The sequence below is a fragment of the Rhopalosiphum padi genome, chromosome 4 (genome assembly GCF_020882245.1).
Source record: "Rhopalosiphum padi isolate XX-2018 chromosome 4, ASM2088224v1, whole genome shotgun sequence".
Classification (NCBI taxonomy): Eukaryota; Metazoa; Arthropoda; class Insecta; order Hemiptera; family Aphididae; genus Rhopalosiphum; species Rhopalosiphum padi.
In genome coordinates, this window is record NC_083600.1 from 46,292,409 (window position 1) to 46,310,121 (window position 17,713).

Consider the following 17,713-nt stretch of genomic DNA (forward strand, 5'->3'; position numbering starts at 1 on the left):
TTATAATCAAATATTTTTATTGAAACAAAAATATTATATGAATTCAAACTTTAATTTAAAATTAAAATCATTGTATCTCATTGCAAACATTTTTACTATTTGTGTACCAATAAATAGCAATTATTAAATCATATTTAGTAAAAAAAAAGTGTAAATATTAATTATAATTTATAAACCGTTTTAAAAACAAATGAAATATTGATATTTTAAAACAAATACTAACAAAAAAGTATATAATATTGTGTACAATGTACACGCTGAGACAATAATTCTATGATATACGATGATAAATGTATATGATATAAAAATCGCTTTCGTTAAACTTAAAATAGTTTAATAAATCGTACTCAATGTGTACTATAGCGACGAGTGGAGATGCTTAAAAATCGTTTGGCCATGAAACAACATGAGATATAGCTTAATTACTTAAATTTACTGAAAATAATAATAATAACTTAATGGATTTTTTTTTTTTTTTTTTACTAATTATTAGAGTAACGCATGACCTATATATCAATAGCTAAATTATAATCGTCGTGGTTAAAGTCGATTATGAAAAGTTAATATTTAATAATATCTGACGAGCGGAGATGCTTTTATGCTTCTGACGCTTTTATAACTAATATTGTACTATAGAAATAAGAATAAACAATAATATCGTGTAATTAGCGTAGAATAATTGTATTGTTGGTTCACCGTGAATAAACCATCAGAGCAATGCATTCATTTTCAATCGTATCAGCTTACACAAATGATCCGCTCAACTGTCGGTGTACCTACTGTTTTATGATAATGCCAGTGGAAAATGTTTCTAGTCGTTGTCCGTACGTCATCGATCAAAGACCACAATGACCTACAGTCATTACTGATCGGACTAAATAATATAATATCGGACTATACTTGAACTTTGAAGCATTATCCTGCCATTATCTTGTTTTTGAAGTCTTTACAAGGACATCATCATTGGAATAAGGTAAGCTTTTCTACGTCATTTGTAATCGTATTTAATGTAGCCTCAATAGTCGGGGCAAGAGATTGTCGATAAAACAATTGAATTATTTAATGATATGCGGTAACATCCTTTTGCAATCAGTCTTATCTTTGATGAATTAAGCTCGGGCTTAAATGTTACATTATTTAATACAATCGTTGACTTATTAATGTTGCATTATGTAGAGATCATTAACACTTGAAATCTGCCATACACTTCAAGTACTCAAGTCTTAATTTATTATAAATAATAATATACAATATTTTTTAGAACTACAACAAATACAACTACTATAATGCTTATTATTACAATGTATATGTATGTTAGAGATTATATATAAATATTTTTTTTAACTTTACACGGCATTAAGAATAGGCAATTTTGATACACCTTTGTCGTATGATTCATTTTGGTATAATACCTAGTAATAATTACCTTATACTTTATAGTATTGATTATGAAACATAAATAATATAATCAATGGTTATACTTATGCGTATTAACGTACACTGCGCATACAACGTATATCGCTATATCTCTATACATGAAATTCAACAATAATTACACATTTTTAACTTTCTAACACTATAACAGTATAATACCGAAATATTAACGCGCTTTTCAGGTATATATCGTAGATACATTACGTAGGTATTAAGCAATTTCCTCCGATAATAACATTTTCCTCCAATACGGAATTAAGAATATAATAAATCTATTTTTAAGTCATATTGTATCAAAAAAAAAAAAAAAATAAATAACAATAATAAATTATAATAAAAAATGATTACCTATGAATTATTAACAATTATATGTTTTAAAATCACAGGATATTTTAGCAAAATAGTAACAAACATAATTTTAAAGAAACTACATGTTAGACAGATGAATAATTATTTTACAATTTGTAAATTCCTATTTCATTGTTTAACCATAAATCCGCGACCAAAATGAAATCGTTACCGATAAATCACATAATATAATAAAGGGTCATACTCCTCCTTTATAATTTGGTATACAACACTTCAACACTGTTGTAAGCTGAAAAATCAACTAAATATTTTAATATTTTGAAGAAAATGGTCGTTATTTTAGTCTAATGAAATCCTTGAGGGGGATGGATAGTGGAGAAAAATGGACTCGACTCAATTGTCAATCTTATACTCTTATTATTGTAGGACAATTCATTTAAAATTTAAATTTAAAACTGTTGTGGTCGCTCCTCTAAAATATTGTTATCAATAATTATTGTAGTTTTCTATATTTATAATAACTGATATTTTTTATTTAATATAATGGTACATTGGTACATGTAATAAACTAATAAGTTAAATACACATAATACTGTGAAATAAATTTAAATTTGACCTTATAAATAATAAATAAAATAAATAAATATAAATAATATTAAATGGCTGAATAAGTAATGAAATCGACTGCGCTCAAATACATATCATTTATACAATGACATTTTTTCGAGCAAAATATTATATAATTTTTTGCATTTAATTCATTATTCATTATAATTCGTGTATAAATGATAAAATATTTATAAATAATAATGATAATTTTGATTTACCTTTAGCATTATATTTGTATTATTTATACCTCTCTAGTAATATATAATCTAAGAATGTAATGGACTATAAAAAATATCGTATCTATGGAAGATAAACAATCATTACTTAACATTCATCCATAACAACGTCAACTAAAAAAAAAAAATCATTAAAAAAGAATACATCTTTGACGCTACAACCCTGTAGTATTTCGTTTTGTATAGTACCGCTTATCCGTTCAATGTTTACATACTTCATTGCTGGCGTGCCGAAATGCCAAGACTTCGGTCACGCCAAACTCGTCGCTGAAAAATTAAGACTCTCTCTTCCCAGCTTCTCGTATAAAATCATAGTAAAAACTGAAGAAGAATATCAAGTAGGTAATTACACGTATATGGCGAGTATCAAGTAATTTTTGGGCTGAATAAATAACAGCGACGGTACAATATTATCGTCAAGCCATTATAATATAGGTATACCTACGTTATATATAAAATTATTATTTATATTCGAAATAAAATCACGATAAATCTAACCATTGCATAACTTACGTGCAAAATATGAATTCACCACCATTTCCAGATGGGTGGTAAACTGTAATTTAATGTAATGAATTATGATTGACGATTAATTACACCAACCCACTATATTCCGGTCACAATACAAATGTATAATGACAACGACTAATTGTACATTCCATTACATCTGATACAACGTTTTCAAGTTAAACCGTTCACAATATTTCATTAAATACATAATATAATATTATCAGCGTAATATGTATCAAGGCGTGTACGGTACATTAGTCATTACAATGGCCAGTGTACTATTATTACGCGTCAAATTGACGACACAAGTACATGAGCACGTCATACAATATGTACAATAAAATTATTTTATTGACGGTAAATAATTATTTTAAGTCCAATAACCTTTAAAACTATTAGGATTGGATGAATAAATTTTGCCTCGAACAAAAATGGAAGATCAATAAAAATCCGTTAGTCTGGAAACGTGTACCCAACTCAAGCGGCTCCTGTCATTTGATCGGTGGAATTAACGAATTTTTTGACCATCTCATAGAATATTATAATGTCGACACACGTTTGGACAAACGAATAAAAAAACAAATAGCGCTGGATAACGAAGAGGTATGTTGTTAATGAAAATCGATAGATAATAATAAAGTAGATGTCAAGTATACTTCATCATTGAATAGGTCACCTATAATGGATGTGTTCAATTTGAATTCAATATGATTTATTGATTTAATATTATGACGGAAGACGGTTAGAACTTATAATAAGTTATAGTTTATTATTATCTTGTAATAATGTTCAAGATTTTTTACTACCAAACTAAAATCTTGCATAAATCTAAAATATATTTAAAAAATATATAAAATTCAATATATATATATATAGATAGCATAAAAAGAGTTAACATTTTACGATTGTTATTTCATATTTATAAAATGTTAATATACATATATTAGAATATTATTAGGTTATTAGTTTTGAATTAAAACAACAACAACAACACAATCGATTTTATTAAATCTATTTTTGCATAGAACAATCTTGCTTATCATTTATTCCCCCGATTATACTAAAAAGTATTGTGAAGTTTTTCATTATTGATTCCCAAAATGTCAACTAGATTTTATTCTAAAAATTAAAAGTCAAAATATTTTTACTGATCCAAACAATGGTGACAGGTAAAAAAATTAAAAACACACGTCATAGTAAGATCAACACATTTATTGCTCAGTTAGTTTCGCTTACATTCTAAATTCTTCATACTGTTCCAACCTTGAAATATGATAAATTAATAATTATTGACAATTTAATAATTGTTGATCATTAATTATTATATCAATATAAGTACGGTACATTAAATGGGTTTTCTAAAAACACAACCCGATTGCTTTTATTTTTTAATGTTGATGTCCTCCTAAGGATAATTTAAAATTTCTCTGTACTTTTATAGGTATTCCTCCACTTTAAAATTGTTCATGCATTAGTTTTTAAACTTTCTATGGTTTTTGTATGTGTGTTTTCTTTTTACATCTATAAGTCCTCAGATCTATGTACCAGTATGCGCTTATTATTTTTATTTTTAGAGTATTTTAATTTTTTGAATTATTTAGCCTTCATTGTTTGTATCGTTTAATCAACACCTCACTTCCCGTTCCGTTTTTTTATTATTATCTATTGCATGATATTGTCTTGTTGGTCCCGCAGAGACTGCCGTTTATGTTGACCGAGCAAAAACCCGTGTATCGACCCGTGGCGAGAAATGTGTGCATAACCGGAGCAGCTTATCCGTCTACTTGTTACTTGGTTTCTGAACTATTGCAGTTGAAACAACTCCAAGCTGAAGGCGGTGGTGGTGTAAGCATATCGTTGCACCATAAGAACTCGAACAATTACGGAGGTACATAACTATACTATCGCAGTAATCGCACACACTAGACTTTGTGTGTTTATAAATTAAAATTGTAATAAATATAAGTAGGTATCTACACGTAAATTTCAAAGTACTGATTGTACTATACTCATATGCAAATATGTATAATATATATAATTTACTTATATTATATGTATTTTTCGTTACAGATCTGATAAGGATTAAAAACGAAATTTGTGATGCCGAATTTAATGTTCGTGGTTGTAGCATAGTCACGGTGGTCAATAGTGTCGAAGAAGGGTTGTTAAATTGCGATTTATTAATTGTGATAGGCAGCATGAAAAGGCAAGTCCTTATTGCACACGCGAGTCGACGATCTAAAGCGAACGTATCCCTAAAAATCATTATGCCTTTAATAAGAATAATAATGAAACTTGATAGTAAAATAAAGAAACCAAAAATATGTAATTTCTATTATTAAAACAGCGTTTTCAAAAGTCGCACTTAAACTATAATATTGTCCATATACAATTTAATAAACGCAATTGATAATAACTATTTTTAATCAGTAAGATAAATGTATGAAATCAGCATGTTATATTAATAAGCGTAATACTCGAATTTAAATAAACCCGATAGCTCAATACTTAAAAATACTATATTAAAATAATTTTTATCATAGTAAATATAATTAAATAATAAATTAGGTATTTTTTTTTTAAATAAGGAACAGATTAATACACAAATACAAACTTTTAACAATACGATATAATAATGTAGCTAATGGTTTTCTTTGTCCTCTATTCTGATCTATGTAGGGGAGAAAATGAAGACCAAGCCATTTGGACAAACCGGAATTTCATCGCCATGAAGAGTTTGGCGTCAATTCTCAACCGCCACTGTCCCGAACGCTGCAAAGTACTGCTGATGAGCATGGATCTATTGTGTTTTAACCTAAGCGTTTTGGCTGAGAACGCTGAAAAAGTTTATTTATACAATATTGTTGGTGTGACCGGTCATCACGGTATGGTGACGTTACCAACCATTTCACGGGTAAGTACCTATACCTACACTTAATGTGGCCACATGAGTATATGCCACTTACACACGCAAATATCACTATACATTTTAACTAACTCCCTAAATACCTTATCTAGCAGAATTATTTCTTTAATTCCGTTAGGTCCATTCGTCCATTTTTTTTTTTGACCATCATAAATAGGTAATAAATAATATACGATGGTTAAAAATTATTAGGATTTTGTTTTTAAATCTCTTATGCAATAATTTCACAAGTTGCAATGAGAAAAATTGATGGTATTATGTTTTGTAATGGTATATCATCAATATTCCTTGTGTCATCGATTATTTTTAAAAGAATAAATAAAGTTCACCACGGACGTAGAACCCGATCAGATTAAATCCCTTAAATAAATACCCCCATCATCCCCTATTGGATTGTAACATCGAATACATGTTTTCAAATCCAATTTTAAAATGTATAATCTTTTACGTGAAAAACGATTTTGCACAAACATTCAACCTTTATCCCACAAGAGTGACTTCATAATAGTAATACTGATAGTAGTTACGCCAATTCATTAAGTATTTCATTAAACTTAATCTGATTCATGATTGTATTAATCTAATTGGATTACAAGTTTATAGTTTGGAAGTATACTATAGATAAGTGATAAACTTGTTTGAATCGTTTAATAAATTGGCTCATTTACTATATTATGTTATTAATTAACACATATCATTATTGTATAAAATGGTATACGGTATACATAAAAATATATTATATTGGGAAAATAAAACCACGGCAGTGATGTAGCTAATTAATCTATCCAAGATGCCGTGCACGTATCCATAATATTATTATTCGCGGTCACTGCAGGTTAGGTTGTTTGCAGTTTTAAAATTTTGAATAATTGTATTTAATGTTTTATCCATAGATATTTTAACGCTACAAATGTTTTAATTCGATATCTATTTAAGTTTCACATTAAATTTTTTTCACTTAAACATATTTAGACATTAGGCGTATGTATTTGTTTTATTCGTTTATATAATATATATATATATATATATATTATGAATAATTGTTGTTTCAGGCAGCGATCTATATTATAGTCAAATCAGCTTGTCGTACTCGTATAACGTATAATAAAATAATAAAATATATGCCCATTTATTACCTTTCATGGGTGCTCTATTAGAATGGGTGAATACCAAAAGTCTATCACTACACAACTAAGTCATATACATAGATAGCTCCTAAATTAATTTTTAATTATTATCAATAATTAAATGTGTTTTAATTACAATAGCTCAGTAAACTCAACACTTATTATACAACATAGTGACTTCCTCAATTTTTTTATAGTTAGTATGTAACTAATAATTTTTATAATCATATTCGTAACTCGTAACTATATATTATAATGACTTCAGTCTATAAGGAGAGATTTAGTCTCACCTAAAATATTATTTTTTACTTTAATTTTAGGAAAGAATTGATTTTACAATGATATTATGAAATTACACTACCTATATAGGTGACGAGCATCCCAATCCCAGACCTCCACTGTCCGCCAGTTTGGGGTTTTGACGGTTCGGCGCAATATATTGATTTCAATCACGTGATCTACCATTGCGGTAGATCGGGGGTGGACCTCGGAAAACCGGATAACTACGATTGCGAAGACGCGGCCACGGTTGTGCACAATTATTCGGCAGACCGAAACAAGCACAAATACTTGCAGAACGTATTAATGCAGTCAGAGAGTTTGCAAACGGGAGGCGACGGCAAACACGGTGTTGTGAACACAACCATTGGTATCTATAGCTACATTTATGTTAATATACAGGGTAATTAATTTAACGTAAAACGCTCGTTATTTCACAAAACACTGATATTTTTGAAAATATTTCTCTTATATCATTAATCTTCAAGTCGTTAAAAAACATTTTCGATAAAAATATATAACATTTTTACTATTTTTTAAGTTTTTATTCTTTTGAATGAAAACATACTTTTTTACGATTTCATATTCCAAAGCAGAATATTATTCTAAGCATTTAGATTTCTCAAAATAAAATGTTGGACAAGTATGAAACATGTACTTAATTGATTACAAGTATTTAAAGTTTTGACTAACGGAGTAGTGGAGCAACATTTTGTAGGGTACCATACCCCGCCCCACTCATCTATAAACTTTCAATACTTTTTTTTTTTTTTTCTGTTTTAACCGACGACGCCGCGGGATCTGCTTTCGCATTGCTTCCGCGGCGCCGCCAAACTTTCAATACTTATAACTCATAAACTATACTCGTCCAAAATTAGACTTTTATGATGTATCGATGTAAGTACTTCAAAAAAATTGTACGTATTTTAGAATAAGGAATTGAAAATTCGTGTTTTCATCATTAAAAACTTAATACAATTTTAAATATAATGATAAAAAATGGTAAAATTATATTATTTTTTAAAAAAATGATTTTTATAATGATTTAAAACTATACCTGTAAAATAAACATTTTCAAAAAATGTTCAGTGTTTCTTGATAGTAAAGCTGTTCGTTTCACATAAATCAAGTTAACCTTATCTTAAACTAGAAACGTACATCTTATTTGTATAAGTTATAATGACTTGCAGTAATCGACCGTGAACGCTCTCGACATAATAATTTTAATAGGTATCGATACGACTATATTAAATATATTATACTATAATAACGAAACGAAAAACATGAAGTGTCGCGTGCTAAATATTTTATGTCAATCGCGTTTCACTTTGTTCTTCTCTCAGAATCAAATACCAACGTAGTGTATCATCTGTGTAGCTTGCCCGAAATACGCGTGGCCGTGCGAATGATTTCGGAATGGTTCAAAAACGACAGCCGTGTAACCATCAGCGCTGCAGTTTTTTCAGACGGTATTTTTCTTAATATTATAATATATTTATTGGTTGGGTTGCAAACTTTATTTTTAAATCCGTTAGTTGTGCAGTATTAACTAACCGGAGCATCATGTTTACCAATGATAATGTTTATTTTATTGTAAATTGATATAATAATATAGTTATAGTATGATACTCATTATGAACATTTAGATAATGTATAGGGCTGATCAAATATCGTATTATTTTCTCTTTAATTATGTCTACAGTTGTTGTTTATTGTCATTAATTAATAATTATATAACCTACATGCTCTCGCGATTCTCTAGAGGGCGTTTTATCCGTCTTATAAGTAACGCACAAAACAAAGGAAATCATTTTACACGTCGCCTTTGATTAATAAAATTAGAATTATAGATTTCCATATTGATTTAGCTAAATATGGTTAATAATTTGTAAACAACACTTTTATAAGCGAAAGGTGGGAGCCGGAAGCGGGTAATGGTTTTTTTTAGTCAGTTTAATGATTGGTGTTAATCAATAGGTGGTAATCAAAAGGCTTTTTGGCGTGTGAAGGCGCATACAATAAACAACGGTGACAGTAAACTCATTAATGGTACTGACTATTATTGATTAGAATAACTAAGTTTCAACTGTCCTTGTCCTAAACTCCTAACCACTATAAAGGTATACTATTGAGTTTTAAATATATTGAGTATCGAGCCCTAAGCTCAGCGTGACGTAGCCTGCGAGCTGCGGCCCCTGCCCAAGTATATGGTATTATAATTCATCATTTTAAAACTATAGGTACCTATTAGCCAATTTGCTTATTTGCCATATAGATATTAGGTTTGGTGAACTATACCGCTCACAATCTAAATGTTTGATCATTTTTATAGGAACGTTTGGCCTACCATTTGGTACATTTATATCTCAGCCAGTTTGCATGGAAAACGGTGAATGGAAACCAAATTTTGACTTCCCATCTCCAGATGAAACGATCATTATTGACATTGTGTCCAAAGTAGCGGATATTGCATTCAATTATGACCTCGGGAAAAGGTTTAATGTTCATTACCCCACGAGAGAATCAAGAACAAATATCTTTGACGAATAATATGTGTTTAATTTAAGGAAATTAAAACTATATTTTATTAAACTTTTAAATGATAATTGTTTACTAGATAACGCTGAACAGTGATAATGTTGCGTGGACCAAATTAAGACATGCCACATACCCATCTGAATTCTAAATTATATATTATTATATTAAAAATTAAAAAGTTGAAAACTTCTGAATTGTTTTGAGAATATTGATGATAACACATTAAAGCTAAAATACCATTACCTTATTGGCGTGCAGACAGGGCCCTATGCTCAATCTACCTAAATAATTAAATTCATTTAATTTTAGATCATTTTTTTAAAGCGAATTTGAAAAAAAATTGAATAATTTAAGATTTAAGCAGAATAAATTTGACTTGATTGATGCTATAACTCAAAATACTACAAAAATCTCGTCAACATTTTCCAAGGTTTCAGAGGAAAATTTAATTGCCGAACTGAAATTTTTAAAAAACTATCAAAATGCTACGCAACTAGTGAATTTGTTAATGAACGGATTGATTAGTTAAAAACAAAAGGGAAATTCCACAGTATATAGGTTGTGTTTTGATATTATTAACTACCTATTAAAAAAATGATTATCCAACCTAATGATTATGGACGCACATAATACGTGCCTATGTAGGTAGCCTGGTAGGTATCTAAAACTTGTAGTATCTATAGAGTTCTATTAATATTTCAGATTCAGAGATATAATTTAAATTTAAATAAAACATAATACAAATGTACAATATAAATTAAGTAGGTAATAATAAATAATATGGTAGACGAAAAAATCTCAAAAAAAAAAGTTTAGAGGCTTAGACCAACTGTTTCTAGTAAATATCAAATTAAATATTTAATAAACCTAATTTCGTAGGTACCAAGTGAATTACCTAATGATACTGTAAAAATGTAATGATTATGAGTGGGAATTTAAAAAAATATATAAATTAATATCTATACAGTATTTTTAATTTAATTTAAAGGGCTACAATATTTTATTTCTTATTATTGTTAATATTAATCAATAATCCTCAATAGCATAGATTATTGGGATTTACAAAGTTGTATTTATATTATACAGGTATACAAGAAGAGATAATTAAATTTATGTAATGATTAATTTTGAAACGATGATGATTTGACTATTGATTTTGTTGAATCTCGGGAGATGCTAAACGTTGCAGATATATGTGTTCTAATAGATTGGCTTTTTTCTTGAATTCTTCGTGGGTATGGCATTCCGTATATGTTAGAACTCAGTTTGACTCCACATGATGAACTAATGGTGTATCTTCTTTTTTTATAAGATAGCTGTGGGTTAAAAACCCACAATTTTTAAGTATTAGCAATATACATTGTGATGTTTTAGCCATCAATATCATTAAACGGGTGAGTAGAGGAGATTAATATTTCCTCTACATATTATTACCTACGTACTTATTACTTATTATAATAAATACAGATTTCTTTAACGATAAATTAATACTATATCTAAAAATTTTGATTTTCGATGTAGACTTACAAAAATAGAATTATAATTAAAATTAAATACAGTAGGTAATACAAGTATAAAACCCATGCCGCGAACAAAATTTAGGTACCTACAGTTTTGATAGAGGTTCTAATTAGGTGTTAGGTTTGTAATATTTTTGTGAAGAGTAGGTAACTTGGATGAACCATTCACATAATATTTTACACGGTGACTTAAACCTTTGCAGGAAGTTGTATGGTGGCATAATAATTTATAATGAAATTTACAGAGTTTTAGCATTTTTGTACATGTTTTTGTCCAGTGATCATACTATGGTTTCAATTTGGCAAATTAACAAAAGCATAATAAATATAAATACATTAATATTATAACAGTGTTAACACCAACATATAAATATTATATAAATAATATATATTGTATAAAGAATATAGTATAATATTATAATATGTACAATATGTATTATATTACTGTAAGTACACGTCATAAGTGTTAAGGAATATTTAAAAAAATATATAATAATAATTAAGTACGTCCAAAATTGAATTAATTGTTTTTGTTGAACCTCAGAATATTCAATCATAGTTATCTAAATAATCTTGAGGTACTTTTTTGTATTATAAATGAGAACTACCAAAACAAAATATATATTTTTAATAATTATAAATTAAATCCTGAATTTATTTTTAATTATAAATGAAAAGTATAAAAATATAAGTATCAGATCTTAACTAAGGGTTAGGTAAAATATGATTAATTTATCCAAATAAAATATTATGTTAAAATTATAAGCCATTAATTTGTTTCTTAGATCAGTTTTATGATAAAAATTAATTTTATATACTGAACTGCTCAAAATTGGACAAAATTTGGAAAGGCACGGCTTGGTATGTTATCTACTTGTGCAGTTTTGATAATATTGGAAATTTGTAAATAATACAATGTAAATATCAATTTTTAAAAATACTTATTAAACAATAATTATAGTTTAGGTATATCTTAATATAAAATTATAATTTAATCTGGAATCTTACTGATCATAAGAATAAAATAGTTTGAATAATGGCATCGTGGAATTAAGAGATATTTTTCTCTAAACAGTCATTTGATAAATTTGTAAATTGTTAATATTGAGATTATATTAAGGCGTTTGTTGTTGTATTTGAGCTTGCATTTTGGCAATGACATCTTGCATACGTTTAAGTTCAGCCTCCTTTTCTTGTAAAATTCTATCTTTTTCTGAGCCAGAATTTTTCTCATGCTCAGGAAGTGATCTATACAAATTAAGAATAATTTAATATGATTAAGAAATAACAATTAATTTATTTTCATTGTTATCAATGTAATAATAATAGACTTACGTAGTTCTTTTTGGCACAGGTACTCCTTTTGCTAAACGTTCTGATCGGTAGTTTTCATAATGTACTTCTTGTGTTACTTCTTGAAGATCTTGCATGTGTGTGCTGAAATTATACTTAAATTAGCTTATACATGTTATTATTTAAGCACTATTGATTTATATCAGTTAATTTACATAAGCATAGTGCGTAATTTGATGAAGTCACAATGTTCAGGATTTTCTACTTCCACAACACCCCAAGGATAGAACCGCCCTCTGACTTTTTTACCACGGACTTCTAATAATTGATTAGCACCACAAACAGCAAATGGTACAGCTTCTTTCAATTGCTTAACCTTTGATATGCACAATTGTTTAGTTATTTACAATTTTAATGGGGTTTTTTTTTTTAATAATTAAACATTTATTAAAAACCTGTTCTTTATAATCTTCATCTTCATCACTATCACAATCGGGTAGAGGGTAAATCTTTATGCCATTAGCATTAATTTCTTCTAGTATCTATAAATACATGATATTAATTGAGTATGATCCATACTCGATATTTGTAATATTATTAAGTCTAACAAAAATTTTTTCATTAACGTAAATATCTCAAACATTATAATTTATAAGCAAGAATCATAAGTTCATGCAGTAAAAAACAGTTAAATAAAATATAATATACAACCATGATAATAAAATGTATTCAAATATGTAATAAAAATGATTTAATTATAAAATTTAAATTTAATAGTATAAAAAAAAATGTTCAACTAATATATAAACAAAACTTATTGTCATACTAAAAATTGTAGATGAATAGATTATTTTATTAGACTTATGAGTCCACCATTATTTTTTAAAAATTTCAGTGTCTGTGCATTGATTATATTTTTTAAGATTTCCAAACATTGTGTTAAAATTTTAGAAAAAAAAATGCAAATATGACAAAAAATGTATATAGTCACCTCAAAGCAAATTTCTATATTACTTAGCAATTAATAAGACTTGGTAAGATTTATATGAAAATGCATGAACATTCATTATTAGTTATTACAGTGAAATCTCTATTTACAAATATTTTCTACAAGCAAGTCACAAAATATTTTTTAAATGTATAATACTCATAATATCAGTAAAACATTTTTACATTTGATTATCCCAATTGGAATTTACTCAACTTTGATACTCATCTAACAAATATTTTAGTAACAACTCTGAGATAACCGTCGATTTCTGGGATGTATGAAAAAGTATACTGTACAAGCTATATTATCAAAATTAGTAAATATAAATTATTATCAAACATTAATATTAAGATTATCACTGTTGGTACCTATTTACAATATTTTAATTTATGAAATTGTTATATCATTGGATGTTTTGATTGAATGCAGATACTTGTAGAAAAATAAGTTTGACTTAGCAAATAAATTAATATTAGCATTATTTTGGTTAGGTATCAACAAAGAATTAAATATCTAAAATTTTAAATATGTTTAAAATCAATTATATTTCTTGGAAATGGTATTCTATTTTAGAATATACAAATTTAATTTAAACATTTTAAACTAACTTTATCCATGTTAAAAATTGACATCGAAATATTAAATAAAAACCGGATTTGTATGCAGACAAAAAATACAATTAGTAGATCAATATTTTTTATCAACACTAATACAAAAGATGGAACAATTATTATTTAACCAATATCAATTGGTATTTTAAAACCATAAAATGACTAAGAGTGCATACTAGAATATTCTAATAGAATTGCTGATTTATGTAAACTTTTGTAATATTATGTATTAAGAAATAATAACTTTTAAATAAATTTGTATGCTAGAGTTTAATTATAGGTAAATATAATCCCAAATATAATATATTCTAGTATTCTATATATATACAGGGCGATTCTTTTATCATAAAACACTCATTATTTCAAAAAGTATTCATGTTTTTGAAAGTATTTTTTTACATAGTTTCAAGTCGTTAAAAAACAATGTTTTTATTAAAAAATTATATTTTTAAATATTTTTTATCTTTATATTTTTTTAAGTTTTTTATTTTTTTGAATGACAACATATAGTTTTAATTTCATATTCCAAAGTAGAATAATTTTCTGAGTATTTTGATCCATAAAATTCAAATTTAGGGAGAGTAGTTTAAGAGTTATAAGTATTTAAAATTTAGATGCGTGGAGTGGAGTGGTACGGGGCTATCCCGCCAAATGTTTGTTCACTACTCCGCTTGTCTAAACTTTAAATAAGTATAACTCGTAAACTACTCGCCCTAAATTCGAATTTTATATATCAAAATACTCAGAAAATTATTCTGCTTTGGAATATGAAAATAAAACTCTATGTTGTCATTCAAAAAAGTAAAAAACTTAAAAGATTATAAGAATAAAAAATATTTAAAATTATAATTTTTTAATAAAAACATTGTTTTTTTAACAACTTAAAACTATGTAAAAAAATATTTTCAAAAACATGAATACATTTTGAAATAATGAGTGTTTTATGATAAAAGAATTACTCCGTATACAAATAACTTATTATAATAAAAAATAGTTGAAATTTTATCTAAATCGAGCTGTAACTATATATGCTGCCAAAGCTTCGTTAGATGATAGACCACACCCACCATTAAAATACTAACAGAAAAATCTTCTAAATAATAGAAACATTTGTATTACAGAAATTAAATTTCAATCATATAGAGATTTCATTGACTAATATTTAAATAACATTTAGATATTAAAAAAATAATATTATTTTTTAATTACTCTTTTTTTTAATTTCTGTATTTCTTTTTTAGTAAGGACATCTGATTTGGCAATAACAGGAACAATATTCACTTTGTTGTGCAGTTTTTTCATTAGTTCAATATCCAATGGCTTTAATCTAATAAAATAAATATGTGTATATTCAAAATGCTATTATTATAAAAATAAGCAAGCTTGTATTTTTATCATTTTTTGATTAGGCTAATTAAGACAATATTATTTAACTTACCCATGACCAAATGGAGAAACAAAATAGAAACAACAATGAACACGATTATCAATAATGTGACGCCTGTTTAATCCACTTTCATCTTTTAAAAATCGTTCATACTGCTCATCAATATATTGAATAATAGCTCGAAAACTATAAATTACAATTGTTCAAAATAAGTTATAAAAATTAGACACTAATAGTTGAATAATTGTATTTTTTAAATACCTATCAGAATTATCTATGGCATCTCCAAAACCAGGAGTATCGACTACAGTAAGTCGTAACTTCACACCACGCTCTTCAATTTCTACAGTTGATGCGTCTAATTTAACAGTCTGCTTGGTTTTTGCTAATTTGACCAAAAATAAATATTCAAAATACAATGGAATATGAATTAAATATTAGATACATACCAATGGCATCTGGAATGGTGCGTTCAGGATATAAATCTGTTAAGAAAAGGCTGTTGACAAGCGTAGACTTTCCAAGACCTGATTCCCCGACCACCATAAGCGTGAATTCAAAGCCTTTTTTCACGGACTTACGGTGCACTTGATTCGGCAAATTGGCAAAACCAACGAATCCAGGTGACTCCACATTGTTGAACTGATTACCGAATAATCGAAACAAAATTAATAAACAAACCACACGCTCAATGTATTATTTAGCATTTGAAAATCGAAGCAATAGTGACTGAATAGACTGAACTTACTGTTTTAATCGAATCGCTGGACATTGTTGCTGTCGTAGATCTCCCGGATAGTGACTATAGCGTATACAATGAAGACGGTCGCAAACTCGCAAAAACGAATTATACCGAAGTAATCAACTTGCTCTATACTTCTTTATTTGATTGTTCTAAGGAAAAATACATCAGCGTCACACTTTCGAGAATATAAATAATAACAACGATAATAATGTAATATTAATGTTGATAAGTAATTGATAACACTATATTATTATTATTATTTAAAATATAATACAATATAATATAATACTTGGAAGCGTGTTAAAATGTTTTATATTATTATTACATAATCCGCCTTACCATTATCTTATAATTATATATCGCACCGAAAAGTAATAATATAGAATGCACTATTATAGTATTATCTATAACCGTGGTATAGACACAGATTACGTTTCATGGCGATTGGCTACAGCAAGCGCGTCATATTTCGTTTGGTTTTTTAAGTTTTTTTAATTGTTTGCCAAAAGTTTGCAACCTTGCAGGTCATTTTTAAACCGTCACCAGCCCACAATAATAAACTCGAAGTCTCTATATTTATAGTATTATATACCTGTGGTTTGTAGGCGTTGAGATTTAAAATGTAAACGTCTAGGAATTACATTTTTAAGTTTATATCTTTATGGGGAACATAAGTTTTTGTGATTCCTATTATTATCATTTATCACACGATTTAACGATAATTTTATTTTAGTTAAAATATAATTTAATAGAATATAGTGAAATTACTAAAATGTTTTCTTTATATTAAAATGGTATTTGATCCAAAGTTGGATCACACGGCAAAAAAAGTATTTGACAATTAAAAAATAATAATAATACAATATCAGATTTAAAACATGGATGGCGCTTTAATTTTAGAAATAACAGGCTGAGAACAATGGAAAACATGGAAACCTAATGTAACATCCTAAACATAAAATAAGTAAACGACTCTTAATTTAATTGTCTATATCATAAATGATCTTATATCTTTATATGTCTATGATTCAGATTGACAACTGGCAAATGGGCAGTGACAGTGGCAGGATGACGGTATGACTATGACACTTAATGCGTATTGCTAAGTGGCAAGTTCCCGGTGGCCGGTATACGGGAAAACCAAAATGATAATATTCATCAATAACAATTTGTCCATTTATCAATATAATTTTATAAC

At 27.4% G+C, this 17,713-nt stretch overlaps 2 protein-coding genes across 4 annotated transcripts; one reads left to right on the top strand and one right to left on the bottom strand.

The window, feature by feature from the left end:
* The first annotated feature begins 228 nt into the window (after positions 1–228).
* LOC132930772 (putative malate dehydrogenase 1B) lies at positions 229–11,142 on the top strand. 3 transcript variants are annotated; one of them, XM_060996821.1, is made up of 8 exons: positions 2,676–2,926; positions 3,498–3,701; positions 4,794–4,986; positions 5,169–5,304; positions 5,778–6,012; positions 7,521–7,800; positions 8,774–8,899; positions 9,763–11,142. In XM_060996821.1, the coding sequence occupies exons 1-8, from the start codon at positions 2,792–2,794 to the stop codon at positions 9,978–9,980; spliced, it is 1,527 nt and encodes a 508-aa protein (XP_060852804.1). In that variant the 5' UTR covers positions 2,676–2,791; the 3' UTR covers positions 9,981–11,142. The 3 variants fall into 3 exon arrangements, with proteins under 3 accessions (XP_060852801.1, XP_060852802.1, XP_060852804.1); XM_060996818.1 differs by lacking the exons at positions 2,676–2,926; positions 8,774–8,899 and adding an exon at positions 229–973 and having other exon boundaries at positions 7,521–7,833; XM_060996819.1 differs by lacking the exons at positions 2,676–2,926; positions 8,774–8,899 and adding an exon at positions 232–973.
* Positions 11,143–12,122: 980 nt separating this feature from the next.
* LOC132930773 (septin-1) lies at positions 12,123–16,721 on the bottom strand. The gene is made up of 9 exons (XM_060996822.1): positions 16,519–16,721; positions 16,220–16,412; positions 16,032–16,155; positions 15,822–15,956; positions 15,593–15,710; positions 13,237–13,323; positions 12,997–13,157; positions 12,824–12,925; positions 12,123–12,736 (listed from the first exon to the last, which is right to left on the bottom strand). The coding sequence occupies exons 1-9, from the start codon at positions 16,540–16,542 to the stop codon at positions 12,604–12,606; spliced, it is 1,077 nt and encodes a 358-aa protein (XP_060852805.1). The 5' UTR covers positions 16,543–16,721; the 3' UTR covers positions 12,123–12,603.
* Positions 16,722–17,713: the final 992 nt, after the last annotated feature.

What these genes read in the sequence shown, in the direction of transcription:
- LOC132930773 (XM_060996822.1), bottom strand. Translation starts at nt 16,542, where the DNA reads ATGTCCAGCGATTCGATTAAAACA. An exon ending in GCCATAGATAATTCTGATAG is followed by an intron (nt 15,957 to 16,031) that starts GTATTTAAAAAA and finishes TGTAATTTATAG; the next exon opens with TTTTCGAGCTATTATTCAAT. An exon ending in ATGAAGATTATAAAGAACAG is followed by an intron (nt 13,158 to 13,236) that starts GTTTTTAATAAA and finishes TGCATATCAAAG; the next exon opens with GTTAAGCAATTGAAAGAAGC.
- LOC132930772 (XM_060996821.1), top strand. Translation starts at nt 2,792, where the DNA reads ATGTTTACATACTTCATTGCTGGCGTGCCGAAATGCCAAGACTTCGGT. An exon ending in TAGCGCTGGATAACGAAGAG is followed by an intron (nt 3,702 to 4,793) that starts GTATGTTGTTAA and finishes TTGGTCCCGCAG; the next exon opens with AGACTGCCGTTTATGTTGAC. An exon ending in CGCTGCAGTTTTTTCAGACG is followed by an intron (nt 8,900 to 9,762) that starts GTATTTTTCTTA and finishes TCATTTTTATAG; the next exon opens with GAACGTTTGGCCTACCATTT.